General features: G+C 38.5%; 2 protein-coding genes across 2 annotated transcripts; both read left to right on the top strand.

The window, feature by feature from the left end:
• Positions 1–7275: 7275 nt before the first annotated feature.
• On the top strand, positions 7276–9214 carry ifitm5 (interferon induced transmembrane protein 5). The gene is made up of 2 exons (XM_030790454.1): positions 7276–7482; positions 8993–9214. Exons 1-2 carry the CDS (start codon positions 7276–7278, stop codon positions 9212–9214), a joined length of 429 nt encoding a protein of 142 aa, XP_030646314.1.
• A 2649-nt stretch (positions 9215–11863) lies between these two features.
• Positions 11864–19816, top strand: LOC115806306 (uncharacterized oxidoreductase YjmC). Its single transcript, XM_030766995.1, has 11 exons — positions 11864–12048; positions 16664–16812; positions 16992–17180; positions 17311–17372; positions 17495–17548; positions 17775–17873; positions 17964–18099; positions 18537–18655; positions 18951–19046; positions 19182–19292; positions 19455–19816. Exons 1-11 carry the CDS (start codon positions 12035–12037, stop codon positions 19515–19517), a joined length of 1092 nt encoding a protein of 363 aa, XP_030622855.1. The 5' UTR covers positions 11864–12034; the 3' UTR covers positions 19518–19816.
• The last annotated feature ends 1764 nt before the right edge of the window (positions 19817–21580 follow it).

Here is a 21580-nt window from a genome sequence, read left to right on the forward strand (position 1 = left end):
CCCACCCTCTATATCATTTCACGTACTGTTGCAATGCCCATATCCAAACGGATTTTCATTGTCCTGTAATCCTTACCAATTAGTCAAGTAAGGGAGAAAAATTAAAACTATCTATGAATTCTCTGTAAGCATATTTCATTTTCTCCAGTTATATTTAGGTATAATCATTTATTTGAGAATGAAATCAGTAAAATTCCATTTAGGTGCTATCCATGAATTCCTTGTTAATATGTTTCATTTTGTTTAGTTGTAATTAGATATAATGTATTATCTGAGAATGAAATGTGGTCAGTAATACATCATAAAGTACTGACAAAGACCAGTGTGCTGTATTCCTTTGTGCTGTAAGCTGGTTGTAGTGATGTGGGAAGGTATTTGGGTATCTCATTTAGTTAAATGCTAGCTTTTTATGGGTTTTCTACGACATGTATTGTAGAAAATATACAAACTGTGTGTAACTTATTGCCATAGCAGTAAAAAAAAATGCGATGTTAAACACTGGTTTCATCTCATAAAAAAACTGTGACACGATGAAACTCATCTAATAATGAAACTGTGACATGTGGTCAGTTAAAGTGGAAATTTGCGTGTGTGGGTGTGTGTGAGATTGAAAGCCAGATACAATAAGAGAGAGACTGTGCCTGTGCACAGTGAAGAAAAATGAAGCGTAGGCCAAACCACACATATCTCGACACAGAAAGAACAATGCTGCAGTTCTTACCCAGGTAACCAACAGGGAGCATTAAAATACATGAACCACATAAGGATACCATAACAACTCTGCAAGAAAGTCAAAATGTCAGCAGTCCCACCATATAATAATAATAGTATAATAATAATAATAATAATAATAATAATAATAATAATAATAATAACTTGTACATTATAATAATTTATATAGTACTTCTCAAAACAAAGTAACAAAGTGCTTTACAGGGATTAAAACATATCAAGGCAAATAAAATCGGGTGATTACAATAATAAAAATGAAATTAAAGTATAAAATAAAATAGACAAAAATGACAACAACAGTAACAATTAAAAAAGGTGAGACATGTAGGAAATAAATAGAAATGAAATAGAAAAAAAATGATAACAACAGTAATAATAAAACATGTAAGACATATGGGAAACAAAAACGGTGTGCTAGAATTAATAAAAGAATCTCTCAAAAAGATACATTTTGAGAGGTGATTTAAAATATGAAAGCAATCCTACAAACCTCAGATTCTCAGGCATGGAGTTCCATATTTGAGGGGCCCTGACCACAAAGGCCTGGTCACCTTTCATCTTGAGCCGGGACTTGCCCGAGGACCTGAGGCTGTACGCTGTTTCGTAGGGGAGCAGTAATTCAGAAATGTAGCTGAGAACTAGGCAATGAAGAGCTTTAAAAGTGATCAGTGAAATCTTAAAATCAGTTCTATCAGTTCTTGCTGATATCTGTATGTGTTTGACCTCTGAGCTCCAGCACTCTTAATATCTGGTTCCTCATGATTAGTAAGCAATGTAACCTGCAAAAGCTACAATCTTTTAAAGTAAAAGAGGAAAGACTTGTTGGTATTGATCTGTACTGTGTCTTTAAGAGTTGAAATCTTAAATTTTTGTACAGTCAGAGTGATTTGTATGTTGCATTCACACTTTTGAAGGCTTATAACTTGTTCTCCGTAAATCAAGCCCACCCTCTATATCATTTCATTACTGCTGCAATGCCCTTTTCCAAACGGATTTTCATTGTCCTGTAATCCTTACCAATTAGTCAAGTAAGGGAGAAAAATTAAAACTATCTATGAATTCTCTGTAAGTGTATTTCATTTTCTCCAGTTATATTTAGGTATAATCATTTATTTGAGAATGAAATCAGTAAAATTCCATTTAGGTGCCATTTAATGGTATTTTGCATGTGCTAAACAAAAGGGAGGGGAGAAGAATGACGATGTCAGTGGGTCACCTGAAGTCTAAAAACCACCCTCAATCCTCCAAAGCATGATATTAAGCACGACAGTTTTTTCATCAGAAGCTGTCTGCATTTTCTGGCTGAACCAACATCATCTCCAAAATTAAGGTAAAATAAAGTTAAGATTAATTTCACGCACTTATAATGCATTTGTTTTGCTCTAATTTTGTATGAAACCTCAACGATCAAAGAAGAATCAGATTGCACATCACTCTACACTTTTTTTTTTAGAGTATTTTCCTTTGAGAAAAATGGAGATGGTACAACCACCTTCTGATGGTCTGCTGAGAGACAACAGATACAACCACCCTGGACAAGGCAGACCCATCCTCATGGTCAGCTCAGTGCCTCCTCCAAAGGACTATGTTGTGTGGTCTGCATTCAGTCTAGTGTACATGAACCCATTTTGTCTTGGTTTGTTGGCCCTTTACTTCTCAATCAAGGTGAGCTCCATGACCAACTATCTTTACCCATGCCTACATATTATCAGGTATATGCTACCATGCACAGAATATATGTTATTTAAGGATGAAAAAGTCCACTTACCGTTAACTGTAAGCTTCAGTTTATAACTGGCACTCAAACTAAATAATGATGACAATAAAAATCATCAGTAAATGTGCTGGATTTATCCTTCAGTGTGCTAGATTTAGCCTGGTTTATTTTCATCTATTAACTCCCTAGGATTTAATCTTTTTACTATGTATGTGGGTATGTATGTAGTTATTTGTCAATTTATCATTCCTATAAATAAAGCGACTATTTTATCGGACACTGTATAGACCCACACAGACAAAATTCAGATAATTATAGTAAATATTGATCTTATTGTCTGTACATTTATTAGTGTACTAACAAATCAAACTACATATAACCTATACAACCTAACCTATCTTCAAATGCGAGTTTGGTGCCATTTCCAAACAACAAAGTCTGTCATGGAAAATGGAACAACACTTTCATATGTGTCTCTCAGTCCAGGGATATGAAGATGCAAGGAGATGTGGAGGCAGCACGGGGACATGGGTCCACAGCATGCAAACTAAACACCGCTGCTGCTATCGTACCGGGGCTCCTCATTGTGATTGTCATCGCCATTGCGTTTAGAGCAACAAGCTACAGAGGTTATTATTATTAAAAACTGAAATATTTGAAATGAAATACACATTTAGTTTTTGCAGCACCAATATGCTTGTGTGTGTGTGTGTTTGGGGGAGGGGGGTGGGGGGGGTTATGGCATTAAATTCAAATAAATATCTCTGTCATTTAAAAATATTTCTTTTTTTAAAGGAATGCTTGTACCACTGTTTGTTACATTATATCACTGCTATTACAGCACTATTAATAAAATTCAGTGGAAAATGCTGATCATGGAAGCTGTACAATGATAACCTTTTCATAGGTCACACCAGTTACAACCAATGATTGAGTTAGCCAGGCTCACTCTGACTGCTGAGCCACAGAAAATGAGTAGATGAACTTAATAAGGCTGTCCTGAAGATGGAGAGTCACACGACACAGTAAGTAAAATTACAAAGTAGGATTTACTGAAGCTCTTCATGGAAAATACAGGGGTTTGATCTCAAGGTAACAAAGAAGGTCAGACTCAGAACCAAGCAATCAATGGCAGAACTGAAATATAGAGAGTTAACAAAACAGAGGAGCAAACCCACGCGACAGCAAATGAATTTGAACAGTGAGAAACATAATCAAAACAAAGTACTGCACACAAAAATCTATGTCGCCCTCTGCTGAGCAACAGAGAGAACAGCAGTCAAAGACATTAAAGAAAGATTTCTGATCGCAAACTATGATGTTTTTTAAGCAAAGGTATTGAGCAAATTTGGTAATACTGAACTGGAATAAGTTCTGTTTGACTTCATAATGTACCTCACTATCAAAACATTAGCCAAGGGACCAATGGGACAGAGAACAAATCATGAGGCTGAGTTCTGGGATTACATTATTTAAAGGGTTATTGATTAACGAGCTAATTTTTGATATCCTGCTGAAAACACGATATAAATATGTTTACATTAAGAGCATGAATGTGCCTCTTGAACTTAGCTGAAGTGTGATGCCTTCCTCCTTCCATAATTTATAGAGTGGTACTAGGTTGTAGGCTTCAAGACTTATGGCTTTGTCTGCTTTAAAGATTATCTGTCAGAAAAAGGTTAATTATCAGAGGGGAATCTCAACAAGAACTTAGAGGATTATTTTCTACGGTTATTCTAAAATAGTACTGTGGTGTTCTTTTTGTTGTTGCCAAGGAGATAAAGTTGAGAACTGAAACAAAAAGAACCCTCTACACTGGGCCTGTGAATATACCCATAATATTAAGGCCATAACAATAAACAATAAGGCCATAACAATAAACTGCAGCCCCCTTGTGTCACACTATAGAAAGTTTAAATTTAACTTAAGTTTAGGTTTTAATTCCTTTATTTATCCACACAATGGGGACATTTGATCTGTGCATTTGACCCATCCGGAGAGCAGTGAACACACACACACACACACACAGAGTGGTGAGCAAGTAAGCACATACACACACCCAGAGCAGTGGGCAGCCCCAGGCACAGCGCCCAGGGAGCAGTTGGGGGTTAGGTGCCTTGCTCAAGGGCGCCTCAGCTGTGTATAGTGAGGGAGGAAAAAGTACTGTTCATTCAAGCTTGCTTCACTACCCTTTAGGTCACGGCTGCCCCGCAAACCCCTAGGCATTTGTTGTTCTAGATTGAACTAACCAATAACTTTATGTTAAGGTAAGAACAAATTAGGGTGGATGGTGAGTAGTTTACAATGAGGCCCATAAAAAATAAAGATTTTATTATAAAGATTTTAACATTTTATTCATACAATCAAAGAAACAAGAAGGGAAGTCCACTTACTGAAATTCACTCCACTTTCTGAGATTAATTTTTATGTGTAACTATGATTTTCTTTTTCTTTTCTTTTTTTTTTCAAAATGGGAGCCGTGGCTGCATCCAGCTGAAATGCTCCTATTCTGTAAGAAAGTGAATGAAATACTTAAGCCATGTTTGTTTCAGATCCTGAAAATTTGCCAACATCCTCTATCAGACAGGTGAGAGTACTTAAGGTCCATTCAAAACAGAACAGCAACATCTGCATACAAAGCTCTGCGGTGTTCAGGGACAGCTGATCCAATACCATGGATAATGTAGAGGGTTCTAGCAGCCATCATCAAGGTAATCTCAGGCTAAGACAAAGATCAGTAGACACAAAGGACACTCTTAGTTCCGCATAAAAGGTTAAATGGCTTTGAAATTACACTGTCAGTCCAAACCTCAGCTGATAGATCAGAATTCATAATGGGCTAAAATTAAAACTGTATCTAATATAGTAAGTGCATCAAACATATAAATTCTTTCAACTCTGTCAAGTGACAGTCACCTTAATCTTACATTATGGAATGTCTGCCAGTTTTAACAAAAGCGTTTTGATATGGCTCTGCCTCTTTTATTTTTATGAGCTTATTATTCTAAACTATTTTTCATTTATTTATCAAGTTCTTTTAGCATATCGTCAACTAATCAACATGTCCTCCTAATGAAGGTACGGTTTTTCTCATAGTGAAATGGCGTTTCCTTACTGTTTCCTGTATATCGATTGGTTGAGAGATAGGAAACTACTGATTTTTCGAAGGTCTGCGTATCTTATTCTGGTCTCTGTGGAAACTCTACTGCCATCAGTGGACATTTCAGCTTTGATTCCGTTTTCTCGTGATAACGTGTTATTTTTCTTTGTTTTCTCGAGATCTCGAGTTATTTATGTCATTATCACGAAATGGCGTAACTTTATTTTCCCGTGATAAAAACAAAATTAATTCGATATCTCGTGAGAACGATAAATTGTTTTCGCGTGGCCTGTCTAGTGCTGGATGGCATTCAATGTAACATATGTTTGAGGAGCAAGAGTACGTTGATAAGATCATCACATTTGGCTGGACTGCTGCTGAAACAGCCTTATGCCTTGCTGGGGAAGATACTCACTTCGGTGTGCGCCATCTACGAGGGCAGGTAGCAAGGATCCATCTCTATCGGCGGCACAATTTAAGTGAGATTAGTGATGTGGTGGACTACATGCTCCTGCTCCATCTCCTGTAGTTGGTTACACTGAACGACAAATAGCAAAGCACAGGCCACTTTACAATTATTTTGTTTTCACCGGAAAACAGTTGTTTTCTCGAGATCTCGAGTTAATTATGTCGCTATCTCGAGAAAACAAAGTTTCGTTATTCCGTGATAATGACATAATTAAGTCGAGATCTCGAGAAAAAGAAAAATAATACGTAATCACAAGAAAACGGAATCTAAATTAAATGTTTATTCATGACATTTTAGGGCTTCCATAGGTCCTAATGATGGATGTTCTTAAAAATTAGGATTTGTAACCTCTGAATTACCTTTTCTCGGTTAGATCCACTGATTTTTCCCCACAAATCGACCCTCATGTTAATTTCGAATTATTAATCTTATAAAACGGTTTAATTTTTTACACTGTTTTGCAGGTTCAGCCCAGATTATTACCTTGTGCATACAGAGTACTGTATGGAACATCTGCAATAAATAAGCCTATATAGGAAACACGATAATACGCCTCCGAATGATTTGCACTAAACTAAACACCACAGGTTAATAAGAAATCACAACGCCACAAAAAGGGGGGGGGCATCATACAAAGGACTGAGTGTTGGAAAATAAGAACTGTTTAGTTATTTCTTTATAATATCATGCCACAAGAGGGCAATCCTGCTTCTGATTTTTCTTATGGTTGTTGATGTCGTCATAGATCTTACTGGAGCAAATAAGAATGTTTTGCCTAATGCGATTCCATGTTGTCAATCATTTTCAAACGAATTCCAACTGGAAGGTGCGCACGCCGCTCGCTTCAAAAGTATGCTACATGAAGTATAAATTATTAGATTATTCATATCATTCTAAGAGAGAGAGAGAGAGAGAGATTGAACATAGTCACAACAGAGGGCCACAAAGAGAGAGCCCTTCTCTTGGAAAAGTCATTTATTTATACTTTGTTCACTCTTCTTTTCAAACCCGTCCTCTGGAAATATCCCCAAGTGTTGTCTGCAAGGTACAGTCATAGAGACCGTCTTGAAAGGTTTCCCTGGAGGAACCAGGAACATCCTGCCCTGCTCCCTGGCTCCTGGGCCTGACCACATAATAACAGGTCTCCCAGTTCTACCCAGCATCATCCCTCTCTCTCTGTCACCACCCATCCATGGGGTGAATAAAAGCTGGGGACAGGAAGGGGACTCCTCACCAGGCTACCCACCAAGAACGAAAATGGACAACGCTACATACAGCTATTCGTCCGACTGCACCCCACTCACCAACTGCAAGTCGGCACGCAAGCCAGCAGGGTCCACGGTGGTGAATATGGGCCACGCAGGCAAGAAGCCACCCAATGATTATTTGGTCTGGTCTCTGTGCAACACCTTGTATGTTAACTTCTGCTGCCTGGGTTTCATGGCCCTCATCTATTCCATTAAGGTGAGCATAAATCTTATAGAAATTTTATATTAATCTCTTCTTGTGTCTTGTTAATGTACTGTCTCACAAATGGAGTGCGTAGGAGAGTTTCTTTTTTTCCACCTCATAGACTGTATATAAAATGTGTGTTATGCATATTTTCTTCACATGATACCTTACATGAAAAAAATACATTTTGTAAAGAAAATTGACAAAAAATACAGTGATTAAAGTGCCTATATATTTTGAGAAAATAGTTTTAAATAAGATTAAATGTAGCCTTTGGAAACAGACACACCATTTAGTCTCTACATGTGTTGATCTGGAAGTGATTTGAATATTGAAAAATAAACTCAGGAGCTCCTGAAGGCTCTTTCTCCTGTGTAACGCTCTTTAAAGCAAAGATGATACTATGATCTGCACAAGGCTGGTTGCTATGAGCTCTCAAAAAAGCTTCACAGTTATAGGTAGTGCCAGAAGTGTTTAACATAGTTTTAACCTAACTCAGAAGATGTGAATAATGCTCAGGGAAGTACATTTTGTACTTTGTGCTATTTTTTAAACTAAGCAACCTATGATATGTTTGCCCATGCTGACCTTCCCTACATGAAAAAAACAAAGCTTCTTGGTTCTCTTATTCATGAAATTAGATTTCTCAAAAAGTTTCTAATTTGATACAACTAAAAGATGAGGAGAATTCCATACAAAGACAAAAACCTCTCCCGTTGCAAACATTTAGGGTTAGGATGTTTGAACAATGTTGATCAGGATTAGAGAAATCATTTTTTTGTGCCATCATTGATCTGTGTTATCGTCATTCCTAAATTCAGGGTTTTTTGTAGGAACGCGATTAGCTGAATCAGGTGGAATTTAGCTCACATACCTTGTGGCTCTGTAGGCCTGTCTAACTCAGAACTGGATGTTTTCAAACTGTCAGTACTTGCTTTACATAAAGATTATTTGAAGAAACATAAGATGTCCCACAGATGAATCGTTCTGCTGCCATGGGTGGCTCATAATGAGAGGTTGTTTCAGGCCTGTGTGGATGGTGCAGTGGTTTAGAAACATAGAAGGCCCAACCCGTGAATTGTCTACCACAGGAATGTGGATGCGGATGGAGGATGCTGTAAGCACAGTGGTGCGGGCTAACTTCCTCTAAAATGGTACCATACTCAAATTAGAGACAGGCACAGGTTTGAAAATGGAGTAATTGGTACATAGCTAATATTGTAGTTACTATGGGAGACTACAGACAGTCCATTACACAGTCCATCACTCTACATACTCTTTTCTTGAAGTTACCGAACTATTGTTTTTGAAACACAAAGTAGTCAAAACTGTATTTAGTTCAGAACAGCCCATAATCCTTGTCTCAGAAAACAAAGCTAAATGAACTTATCTGTATATCCTCTGCCTTACAGCTCTCTTAGAAAATACATTGTAGTGAAATGCAAGTTATATTATATTTGTAATCACATCTACTCCTTTAATCATATCTTCACCTGTCTTTTCTTGATTAACTTCTTGCCAGGCTCGAGACCAGAAAACCCTTGGGGACATGCGAGCAGCACAGGAGTGCTCTGACAAGGCAAAGTGGTACAACATCCTTGCCTCGGGTTGGAACCTAGTGGTGCCTCTGTTGGTGCTAGGACTCCTGGTGCTACTTCTGGTCCACCTGGGGAGCATGGAGGGCTCTTTTGACTTCTTTGGGGAGGATGGCTTCCAGAGCTTCATGAAGCTCTTCAGCAGGTAGACAGCCAGACAGATGCATCCCCTGCAACCAACTGACCATGGACAACTGACGCTCCTTTTTTTTTTTCCTTGGTTTTTCTTTTCAAAATTCACTGTTTTCTATTCCTTCACTGAACTTATAATTATGCTAAGTTTTATTGTAATATTATATTTAGTCTTTAATAGAACTTACATGGTTTTCTATCACTTCTTATTGTGCAGAAATGTGACTTTAGTACAATAAAATATTAAACAACTTAAGTATTTTTGTCCTCAGAATGCCACTTTTTCCAAGTGTCTCTTCAAAGTGTATTCTCTTTTGCCAAAGAATTGTGTGTTTAAACTGCTGTTGGAGGAGTGATGAACATATGCGGAGGGCCATATCTACAGTTTCCATTCACATCCCTTTTTTTGAGCTCTCCAGAGGTACATGTGGTCCAAACCTGGCTTTATCTGTGTGTGTGAGTATGACAATGCGTGAGTCCTACTCAGTGTATACTGGCTTGCTTTTTTTCCACTGTCGTCTATGTCTTTCATACATTTCTCCTATTGTCTGCTACTACATTTCTTAAAAGCTGATTTTTGAATGGTCCAAACACTGTGGTGAAATCACATATTAGCATTCAGCGCTATTCCTGAATGGTTTTGAGTATCATATAATCAGTGGTGGTTATGTTCCAGTTTAGACAGCATTTCTCTTAGCGTTAGAGGCTAATTTTAGCTGTTTATTTTTTTTAGGGAAAAAAAAAATCATCGCTACCCCGTTATCTTTCAGAGCATGCTGAGCAACATGGACAATCAGTTTGGCAAGACATGTGCAAAATAATGTGGATAATCTATTTAGTTTGATTTTCACTCAGTGAAAATTATTTTGCAGTAGTTTTTAAAGTTTCAAAGATTAAAGGGACAGGAGTCTTGAATACTATCTTCCATCCTGAAAGAACTGCTATGCTGAAAGTGTTAGCGAATTTAAACATTACTTTCTGAAGTCAAGGCCATTCAGAAAGACCACCCAAAAACACTTCAGACATAGGCAGCTCATAAAAACCATATGCAACCAAAATAGTTACATGCAATTACCTGGAGAGGTAATTTAATGGAAACAAGAATTTCCACAAATAGAAGATATCATTGACATATCTCACAGTTTTCTTGACCATATGTTTTATAGCATGCTTGTTCTGAGGATTTAATTTAATACTGCTGCCAGTTTTTAGAATATATAGAATACATACATATATTGGGGATCATGGCCAGTGAGTTGTCACTGTGATTTCCATGTGACAAGGGAAGGTTATGAAACTGTTTTTACACATAGTGCTCTTGTGCTTAAGATTTCAAGTACACGAAATCTTAGACTTGAACTTGAATTAATTATTTTGTGAATGCTTAAAATGAAATTGAAATGAGATATGAACTGAAATATGCATTGCCTCTGTAGCTCTGTGTAGTTAGGGGAAAAACTGTGAGTGCAGTTGTGAGTGTAGCTGAACAGGCTGGACATCCAGACTGTGTGAAAACAAATAAGCTAAAATAAGTGAATATAGATATCACTTCTTCAAAATGTTGTCTGATATATAATCGCAAAAGTGACTTGCCATTCTCTCTGTCTTTTTCCTTGCCCTGCTGAAGCTGCCTGTTTAGGCCCCTGTTCATGCATCACGTTGGCCCTCTCCTCCTGACTGTTTTCTCTTTGCTGACCCTCCCTGTTCCCACCCTTCATGGCTGTGTTATATTAGTGGCCAGTAGTCAGCTTGCTATGATATTTATATGTATCCAAATCACAGGCCAGCCTGCCAGCTTTCTATTTTTTCTCATGTACCAAAGTGGTTGCAGATGTGGTCCTATATGAAATTAAAGACCAGACCATGAGCTGCACTTTGAAAGCCAGAGGGAGCGGCTTTTACTCTGTAAGCTGTGGATGCAAGAGTTTCTAGTGCTTTGAGTGAACTACACAAATATACAGACCTCAAGTCACATGGCTGGGTGGACTCCGGTGCAAAGTCTCCATTAGTGTACAACAGACAGCTGTCTCCGAAGATACTCTGGCCACTGATTTAGAACAGGAGCGTAATGGCTCATTAGTAAAGTTTGGTAAGGAAAGGGCAGGCTGTTAAGCTAGGAGCACAGGATCATATACAGTAATTATTTAGATTAGGGGGATTCAAACTGATGTTTATTTTAATTAGCTGTTGTATTGGGGACAGCGCTTTTGACAGAGTCCCTTTTTGATTTGTCCAGTGTTGGTTGACGAGTCTGTATTACACCTAAGGCATTATGGACGTTATAATTGTATTTCACTAAATTGTTTGGTATTATTGGGCATGAAAATATACCCTAATATGTAGAGATTCATCCTTGCACACGGGTTCTTTTCAACAATTCAATAAAATGGTGTGAAATGAAAAGAGAGTCAGCCTACCGTCTATCTGTAAAACAACTTGTTGCATTTGTTTTGATTCATTTTATTTGTTTCGCTATGCTAAACGTCTTCGTGAATGACTTATTTAAGGCCTACACTATTTCCACGGCTTGTTATCTACGATAGTCATGAATGAACCGTGTTTGGACAAAGGTAGGGGAGACTAATTCCAAACTGTGGCGTAAGTTGCAACAAAGACAAGTGTACATAATGGCGTGGCCTCGTGACCCTTCAATTCCCGAAAATACTGATAGCACTCAAAGCGTGCCCTGCGGGTGCTTTTATAAACAGTGTCAATACCTGTCCAACTTGACAGCACCAGGCGTTTCCACCGGCAAGAGCACCGCAAATCTCTAAATTATCGGTTAGCTACCAGCGCCTATCTCGGAAGACGTATTTCTCTACCCTCCGCAAGCTATCATGAGCTTGACCAGGTACATCATCTAAAATGTCATGGAAATGCTTTTAACTAGAGTTTTCACCTATATCTTTACAACATTACAGCTTGCAATGTAATGACGATACTATTCCTTTGTTCAGTAATTTGAATTTTAAAGATTTATAGGATTTTACTAGTACATGGCCAAAGTGCCTCTGCTCTGACTAGATTAGCTCAGTGCAGAGGACGGTGTGGTTTGTAAATGTGTCTCGATATAAAAATAAAAGTGTACGTCTTGGTCAGATCGAAAGAATGGTTCAGGAGATTGCACACGTTTGTTGAACTTTTTAAAAACCTTTAGAATTTTAAGATTGTTGATTTGAAAATCTCTCTTTGTCTGTTTCTCTCTTAATTAAGAAAATGTCTATATTTAGTTCTTAGTCAAATAGAGAAAAATCAGCTGCACATTACCGGGGATTTTTGTCGTGGTGCACTGTGGTTATAATTAAAATGCTGTGTAATGTAACCATACAGGTTTGCCCAGGTTCAATCATCTTGTGGCTTATGTAGAAGCACTCTCACAATGCATTGTTGTTCAGGAATTTTTGGGCCATTGTGTTTATATTCTCTGTAATGCATAACGCAAATTTATTATGATTAGTAAACTCCCAGCACCACAAGCACTTTACAGATATTGAGTTCATCTTCATTGTTTGTATTTGTACTGTATTGTACCTACCACTAAAGGTCTCCATATTTTGAGCCTAACTGAAACCACTAGAAAACCATTATTGTGCACATATGCCTGTGTACATGTGTGAATGTGAGCGCATGCACAAGAGAGCAGGAGAAAGATTGAGGTCGAGCAGGATTTTAACATATACTTCTCTGGCCTTTCATCCCTGTCATTTTAGCCGAGCATATTCACCAGATGGTATGGACACATTTTTTCAGTATATAGACTGGTAGTTTATGGTACTGCTTTAGGGTGGATCAAACACACTCAAGCAAGCACCCCCAGGAACACACTTTGGTGCAGAGGTTCTCTACTTGTGCTAGATCCTCAAGGTATAATCTTCTATAATAAACTCGAGAGATTTAATTTTTTACCTTAAATGACATCTGGTCTTGCCTAATAAATTGTTTTACATGCATTTAAGTTCACATATAACTCCTCTGCGCAAAGCCAGTTATCATATGGTATATGAAAGTACTCCCTTGCTTTGCTGTTCACTCCACCTAACGGTGATCATCTTTTACTAGTCTTACAATTGGGACATTTACAATTTATATTCTCTGTGATATTGCACTCTGTGCCATCAGCCATTGTTTATACAGTAGAAACAGTTAAAATGAGTGGGCACTGGTCGTCACATTCACTCTATGCTGTGCTGAGGCAGTGTCTAGCTATGTGATGCACTCCATCACAGGTTTCTCAAAACCATCTCTACTTTCGTTTGCTATGGTAACCCAATGGAATTTCAGCGTGCTTCTTTGTTTTATGTGGATTTTGCAAGTTGTAACATTGTATATACAAAATTCTGATTTAAAGCAATTGGTTTTCTTTGTTAGATATCTGTTTGTGATATGCGGTTGTTTACATTGTTGGTTCCAGGTTCAGACAAATCAAGTCACCTTACAAGAGAATCCTGTGTCTACTTCTAAAAATATTGATTCAAAAAGCAAAACTGTTGATGGCAGCTCTTTTACAGAACATTTACTAAGAACACAGTGTTGCAGCATCTTGTGTATATTTACTTAATTGATCTCTGTACTGCCTGTGTGGATTTTTATTCCACAATTTTTACATTATGATCATCATTGCTGTATATTGTATTATAGTATATTTCAAACACCCACGCTGTCTCATTTGTAAATCTCCCCTTTCTAATTTGATGTGTGTCCCCCCCAAGAGTAATCTCTTTTTGAAAATCTATTTGATGGTCCGTTTGAAGTCCAACGCTCTCATTTCACAACGTGTCAAAGATCAAAGTAACCACTTGGGGTGAGCTGGTACACTTAACTCATGGTGTGTTATCACAGCTATCTCAGTGAATCACAGTAATCAAAAAACATGTACCTCAACATTCAGGAAAGGCAGTTCTACACAAATAAACCACTGATGTTGTATTTATTCTTTAAAACCAAGATCAGTGCTGGTTACAATCAAAACTACTTCATACTGAATTTTTAAATGTTTCTCCCAACAGAAAAAGGTGTTTTGTCACCGCACTTTAATGGGTTTATTCATTTGTTCATTGCTCTGCACCCCCTACTTATCCAAAAATTCACAAGAGGGAGCACTAGACCACCATTTTAACGCAGCTGTGATGCATCACTGATGAACAGGCTGATGAGTCGTCGCTGTGCTTGTGTGGTGTTTTAAAATGGCCTTGAGTCTATTGTTGTATTTATAAAGTGGTGCAGCACAACATTTTGACTGTGTGTAATTTGAACCAAGAGAAGACAAAAAGAAGTCTTTCTTATCAAGCTTTATTGATTACAAAATACATTGTTTCATAGTGTGATATAGATTGTAGTTTGAAGTACAGTTCAAACAGATCACTGTTCTTACCTGGATATTTTAGCATGGCTTTAATCCAACTGAATGAGTCCATGACCAGAACTATCTGTATTATTGTACACTCTAAAAAATCATAAAGTTTATCATGTTTTGACAGAGAGCCTCCTAACTCCCTCATACATGCATGTGCACACATTCTCGTTATTTAACAGCCCAAATGTTTGATAACAGCCATGGGTGAAAGTCCGTTTTGCCTAAAACTAAACAGGCTTTTTAAGTGCTCTTGATCAGAACTTTTTCAAGTACACATTATTTTCTAAAAGGGCATACTTGAATTACCTGTGTCACTTATTCTGGGTTGTTTTAACGTAAGTGACATAGGGCAAATGATGTGGGCAGGTTCATTTCAAATGTTTATAGATGTGTAGCTACTCAACATTTAGTTAAGGGTTATGTGTCAATTCATTGCTCCTGAATGCACCAAGGCAAAGGATGTGTGTATGCGATTTGGAAAACAACCTACAATCCCATGGTGCACCACCTGATGATCCAAGTACTTACAAAGGTAACCGCACAGATGTTAAGAGGCGAGAAGGTGAGACATGGTAAAGACCTCTGCAATCAGGTCCTCTCATACACCTTTGCATGTTTTGCTCAAATGCTCTGTGTAACAAAGTTGCTAACTCTGGTAACCATGTGCTCCTATGATGTTGCTGTAGCTACTTTGTTTTCAGCCTAAATCGCTCAGTATCACCTCCTTCTGAATTGGAGTTTAAACTGTGAACGGCTGGAATTATACCTCCATAGTATTGTTAGGAAGTAGTATTTTGATAAATTGCTTGTAATGTTTATAGGTAACTGCCAATAAAGGAAGCAGAAAGTGTTTTAAAACAGCTATGGGCCACCACATGCCACCAGAACAGCTTCAGTGTAAACTGTCCTAGATTCTAAAAGTGTCTGGAATTCTACTGGAGGGAGCTGACACTATTCCTCCAAGAACAAAATTCCATCATCTGGTGTGTTCCTGATGGTGGTGAAAACTAGAAGCCACTCCAAGATGTTTTCAAAGTGTTCATTTGGTTTAATCGCTAAGAAACTTGGTGAAATTGTGCATAATTAGCCTGTTGCATCTTCAAATCACACCACACGATAACAGCCTGTATAACTGTTAGATATAATTGGAAGGCAAAGAGAGGGTGATGCTGCTGTACTTATACTCAGCTGTGGTAAATAGAATTCTTTCAGCATTTTCTATTGCTGGTCTGATTTTTAAACTGTCAGGAGATTTAAGTATTTAAGTTTTAACGCGGGCACGGCGCTTCAGAATAAGAAGTGATTGAATATTAGCGATTCTTATCACAGCTCATACACCTGGAAGATAGGCCTACATACACAAATAAAACAACCGTTGGGTTGGGGGAAAATCAGTGAAGGGGGATAATGTTTTGAAATTAAAATGAATATAGTTGAATAATGGATAGATAAAGTCCCATTTTAACCCCTGAACCAAAAGATAAAATTATAATGTGGTGGAAACATGTCTTAGGTTCCATAAAAAGTTAAAAATTTGTTCTTAGAAGCGATAAAGCCGCATATTGCTATGCAGACCATGCCTGATATCATGCTACTACTTTCTCCAAACTGTCAGCATTTATGGATAGTGTGATCTTGGGTGACTGGTCGCGATGATTATTAGTGGGGCCAGTTTACCAAAAACCTCTCATGTCTCCAACAGTGTGAATTTCTGCAGAAATTAATTGATTGATTGAATGATTAAAGACATTGCTTGTTTATACCCGGGATTAATGTATTTTAGTCCGCTATTTTTAATTTAATCACATGACAACTGTACTGTGAAAGGTTATTTTTATTTATTTATTTATTTTAATTTTTTTTTTATTATTTAAGTCATGAGATAAAGCATTGTATGATCACTGATATCTTGAAATTCCGTATTAAATTCTTTTCTCACACCTTTTAACCACAAAATTTTCGGTCAAATATGTGTCTACCCATTTCTTTTCTTTGATACATAACTTTGTACTTTTTGAGAAACAATCCAACTTTTAGATGCTTACAGCTATTTATTTGTTTATTCAATCATTTGTTTGTTTGTATATTACTTCAGTGTGTTTTTACTTCCCAGGTGTCTAATTGCTCATACTGAGGTACAGGCCTTTATTGAGAGATGTATGCTGACAGTTGGCACAAAGCCAAGTCATGCCAAGAGCCTAGCAGAGGTATTGGTGGAGGGAGACAGGCGGGGACACTATAGCCATGGCCTGAACAGAATGGGTCAGTAAGTCACAAAAATAGTCACTTTGTCATTTGTATTTTGCACTCTGATCTGGGACATTTGTTTTTATCAACGCGTTCTTGTAAATTGTGGAATTGTATATTTACAGACATTTGTCTCTTGCATATGATTCAATAACACCCTCTCAAGTGAGACAATATGCATGTGTATTTCACAGATTTGTATGTTAAGGAAATTGATGCTGGAATTTGTGCAAAAGATGGTGAACCAGTCATTGAGAAGGAGTCAGTAGCCACTGCACTAGTAAATGGGAAAAACTTACTGGGACCAGTGGTGGGCAACTACTGCATGAGCCTGGCCATAAAGAAAGCTCAGGATGTGGGCATTGGCTGGGTGGTGGCCAGAGGTAACACAAAAGTTTCAATTAGTCCCTTGCATAAGACCAAAATCAAATTTCGTCGATTTATGTGAAACTGCGGAACAGTAAGCCAAATTGTCTTCTCTTGTTAAACAAATATAACCTTTTGTGCTTTCAGGCTCCAACCATTATGGTATTGCAGCTTATTACTCAATGCAGGCACTAAAAGAGAACATGATCGTGAGTTGCACTTACTGTATTTATGTTTATGCTGTGTCTCACTCGTGTGTGTGTGGGCTTATGAAACAACAGGACATTTGAGTCGGTGTGTTGAGAGATGACTTTCCTGATATTCCCTGCAGGGAATGACCTACACAAACACCTCTCCACTAGTGGTCCCCACAAGAGCAAAGGAGGTGAGCAAGTACAGGATAAAATAAGTAAGAGCTGCATATTTTCTTTTAACACGGGATATGTTGCATCTACTATACATGTCTTTAACATGCTTACAGAGAGCCTTTTACATTTTTTTGTGGTGTGTGTGTGTGTGTGTGTGTGTGTGCCTGTTTGTTATTTCTGTGTTCGTGTTGTGCTTTCCACTTATGATGTTTTGGCTGATTAGAGTGTGCTATTTGTCTCCAGTGCACGCTGGGAACCAATCCAATCAGTGTGGCTGCTCCTGCCAGAAACGGGGATAGCTTTGTGCTGGACATGGCCACATCAGCAGTGGCCCTGGGAAAGGTACATCATCCAGACATCAGTTTAGATTTTCAGGTTATTATTACATATTATAAAACCACAGTTTGCCTTGATGCTCTCTTTTGTTCTCAGGTGGAGCTGCACAAGCGAAACGGCAACTCCATTCCAGTGGGCTGGGGTTGCGATGCACAGGGTAGACTGAGCACAGATCCAGGGAAGGTGTTGTCTGGTGGAGGCCTGGTGCCCATTGGTGGCTGTGAGATCACAGGTCAGGCTAAACACCACAGCCAATCTGGCATGCATCCTGCCTCAGTGTTCTGACTCTGTTCAACAGTCAATATCATACGAGTTCAATTTGGTAAGGGAGCACTTAAGAACTGTATGATTAAGGACTGCATGACACAAATAAATATTTTTGTAGCAAACTATGGCTTTAAAAGTAACCAATAGATTCTGTTGTCTTAGCATTTACATTCATTTCTGGTTAAGTTTGTGTAGAGGTTTAAACCACATTCATTTTCTGTGAAGGTAGATTCATTTTCTGTGCAGATGCTTAAACAGATTTAAAATGTACTTCAGTAAGATGTGGTTGTCTCCGTCTCTCTCTTCTCTCTCTTTCTTTCACTTTCTATCTATTTTCTCTATCTCTCTCCCTCTCTCTCTCTCTCTCTCTCTCTCTCTCTCTCCCTTCGTCTGTGCCTTTAGGAGGACACAAGGGCTTTGGCCTGGGAATGATGGTAGAGGTGTTCTGTGGAATGCTAGCAGGATCTCAGTACAGCCGCCATATTCGTACCTGGAGAGTGACAGACCGCATGGCTGACCTGGTACTGACGAAAGTCCTGTTGCTGTTGCGTGAGGCTTTTTCGTTTGAAATGCGAATGATGGAGGAGACATGTAAATACTGCCCTCTGGTGGTCTGTACAGAACAGTTCAGTCCCTGTGTGGAAAAAGCTGTTGGGAAGACACCATTTGGTTTACAAATATTAATAGATGACAGGCCATATTTGGCATGAATGAAAGGTTAAAGTGACCCTTGGAAAGGTTTTAGAACCACGTTCACAAAAGATTTCTTTCTTTCTTTCTTTCTTTCTTCCTTTTTTTGAAATGGCCTCTTTTCAGGGTCAGTGTTTTGTGGCAATAAATCCCGAAAACTTTGCCCCTGGTTTCAGTGACAGAATGTCAGATCTGCTGTCTCTTCACAGGAATCTAGAACCAGTGAGTACATTACCATGTTATGCCTGTGGCTTTGAAATTGTATTGAATTTGTCAAGCCATTCTAATTATGGGTCCCTCTTGTGTGCAGAGTTTAGCCTTGACAGTGTTTTTACCAACGCCTCTGAATCTGTGTAGGTTGAGCCAGGAGTTCCAGTCGTTGCTCCTGGAGACCCAGAGAAGATGCACATTGACATGTGTCAATCACTTGGTGGTATTCCTTATCACCTGAGTGTCGTCAACCACATGGTATAGCTGGTCACAAACAGAATCACAAAACAAAATCTACTTCCCTGTGTGATATAACACTGTCATGTTTGTTGATGAAGAGATGCTGTTGTGTACTCTGAAAACTGATCTGCCTTTTGTCCCTAAGACTTGCCTTAAATTCACTCTTTTTCTGTTTTTCAGAATGATTTTGCCAGAACCATCGGAGTAAGCCCCTTGTTGCCCAACAACAGAATCATTCAGTGACACTGAAGTTTCTAGGAAAGTCAACTTTAAATCTCCAAAGAAATTCCAAGACAAACCCACAACTTAGATATTAATGTAATATGCAGCACTTTTATTAGAAGATCAAAGATATTTTTGAACTGTTTGAAAGAAAATGTAGAATTTGCACATTCACATGGTAAGCTCTGCAGTAACATGTTTTATCAGAATTATCAATGAAATGGATTGTTATATGAAATAATATATTAAAGAACATAAATGACATGTTTTTAAATTTTATAATTTCTAGATACATTTCTAAATAAATGGCTACAACTCCATTTGGCTTTGTCGCTTTAATGTTTTTCTCCCATCACACGTCCCTCCCACCTCAGCTGCGTAACCTGGGACCTAACACATGCATCCACTAGAGGTCAGTGGAATACTGAAAATACCTTGACAGAGGTGCGACAGAACTCTTTTTTTTTTTTTAACCAAAGCAGATGTGAGTACATATGTTCTGTTTGCTTTTATGTTCTGTTGTCCATTTTGGTTATCTTTCCATTTTTGTCACCCAGTATGTTAGTATGTTTATTTATAGTCAGTCACATATTATTTGTGTTCTCATTTATGCTTGTAATTATGTTCTCATGGTGGACACTGAATGATTGCAGATAGTGTGAGAATTAGTCATCTTCTGTTATAATGAATACAACATTATAGTTGTTTTGATTGTTACACACTGGCGAGTCTAAAGTCTGATGGGATGACTACAAGAATATTAATCCATGTTAGTAAGAATATTAATCCACAGTGTGTTTGTGTTCTACAAAACCTCAGTTTTGGTACTGCTTCGATTTGTTAATCTCATACAGGATTTATGGCTTACATACAGTGATGTACATGCTCTGTTGTCTTTGAGCACAAAAGCACTTTTTACACATCCCTGAATATATTACTTTAATAATCTGTGTAAGCACAAAGTACTGTTCAAAGTGAAAGAGGAAATAATTGGTTCCATATTTCGTGTAATGACAAATCATCAAGCAGGATCAGTCCAGTTTTGGTCAACATCACTGTCATAGGTGATAATCAGACAGTGGACCTGAGACTGGCCAACAGATGCTGCGATTAGAGGTCCGGTCAACCCAGCTAAATCCTGGCTTTTCATGAATGATCAGGTCTTCACAGTCAGAGGGACAGAGACAAAGGGAAAAATCAGGAAATCAATCCTCTTGAGCTGTCGAGGAAAAGGGAAAAGCGAGTGGATATGTGAGGAAGGAGATTAGGAAGGCCAATGAACTGAGGCCCCCAAAAAGCATACGCAAGAGCAACCCGTCGCATGGATTAGGGTAATTCTGCTTGCTCGTTAGATGCACACAGAGAGGCCTGGTCTAAGATAATCCACCAGACAGCGGCTGTCCGTGGAGCGACCCTGTGTGGATTAGTCAGGCCTCCAGTAGCTAGGCCCTGCGTGTGTTTAGTGGGGCGCTGGGATTAGGTAGCCTGTAACAGGTGTCCCTCTTTGTGCTTCTCTGTGTTAATCCATTGCATATTGAACATGACCTTCATGAAGTGGAGCTGGATGCGTAGAATCCTTGGTGCAAAAAGGAAGGAACAGGAATTATCACTTTGATTAGTAACCGCACTGCCCCCCCCTCAACCATGCAGTTAGAGAACCATAATCAATAAAACCAATATGACCTTTGCACTCTGTGCTCCTCTTGTGGGTCACACTACTCAGTCCTGAGTGACTGGTGGTTGGGAGGTAGTCCCCTAAGAGCTGAACATATGCAAAATCACAAACGATGACTGTTGTGGAGCCAGAGGAGCAAGATGGTGAGTGAGGTCCGCACAGCTGTAGAAGGCAGAGAATCGCTGTGTGTTAGGGTGCTACAAGTTCACGCATTATCAACCCTTGCCTGATGTGTGAAAAGCCCATCACATCCTACTATGAAGTGACCTACTATGAAGAGCTCCATAACCAGCACCCCCCCCCCCCCCCTCGAAACACACACACACACACACACACACACAGAGCCTTCCAAGCCAACACACAAACGTTGCTACATAAACCAGCTGCTAATTCCACTTAAACAGGACCT

The sequence above is a fragment of the Chanos chanos genome, chromosome 1 (assembly GCF_902362185.1).
Source record: "Chanos chanos chromosome 1, fChaCha1.1, whole genome shotgun sequence".
Classification (NCBI taxonomy): Eukaryota; Metazoa; Chordata; class Actinopteri; order Gonorynchiformes; family Chanidae; genus Chanos; species Chanos chanos.

Excerpts from the sequence above, each read along its gene's own strand:
- ifitm5 (XM_030790454.1), top strand. The coding sequence starts at position 7,276 with ATGGACAACGCTACATACAGCTATTCGTCCGACTGCACCCCACTCACC. Across the intron at positions 7,483-8,992 it reads CCCTCATCTATTCCATTAAG|GCTCGAGACCAGAAAACCCT; the intron begins GTGAGCATAAAT and ends ACTTCTTGCCAG.
- LOC115806306 (XM_030766995.1), top strand. Across the intron at positions 17,181-17,310 it reads TGGCTGGGTGGTGGCCAGAG|GCTCCAACCATTATGGTATT; the intron begins GTAACACAAAAG and ends TTGTGCTTTCAG. Across the intron at positions 18,100-18,536 it reads TGGTGGCTGTGAGATCACAG|GAGGACACAAGGGCTTTGGC; the intron begins GTCAGGCTAAAC and ends CTGTGCCTTTAG.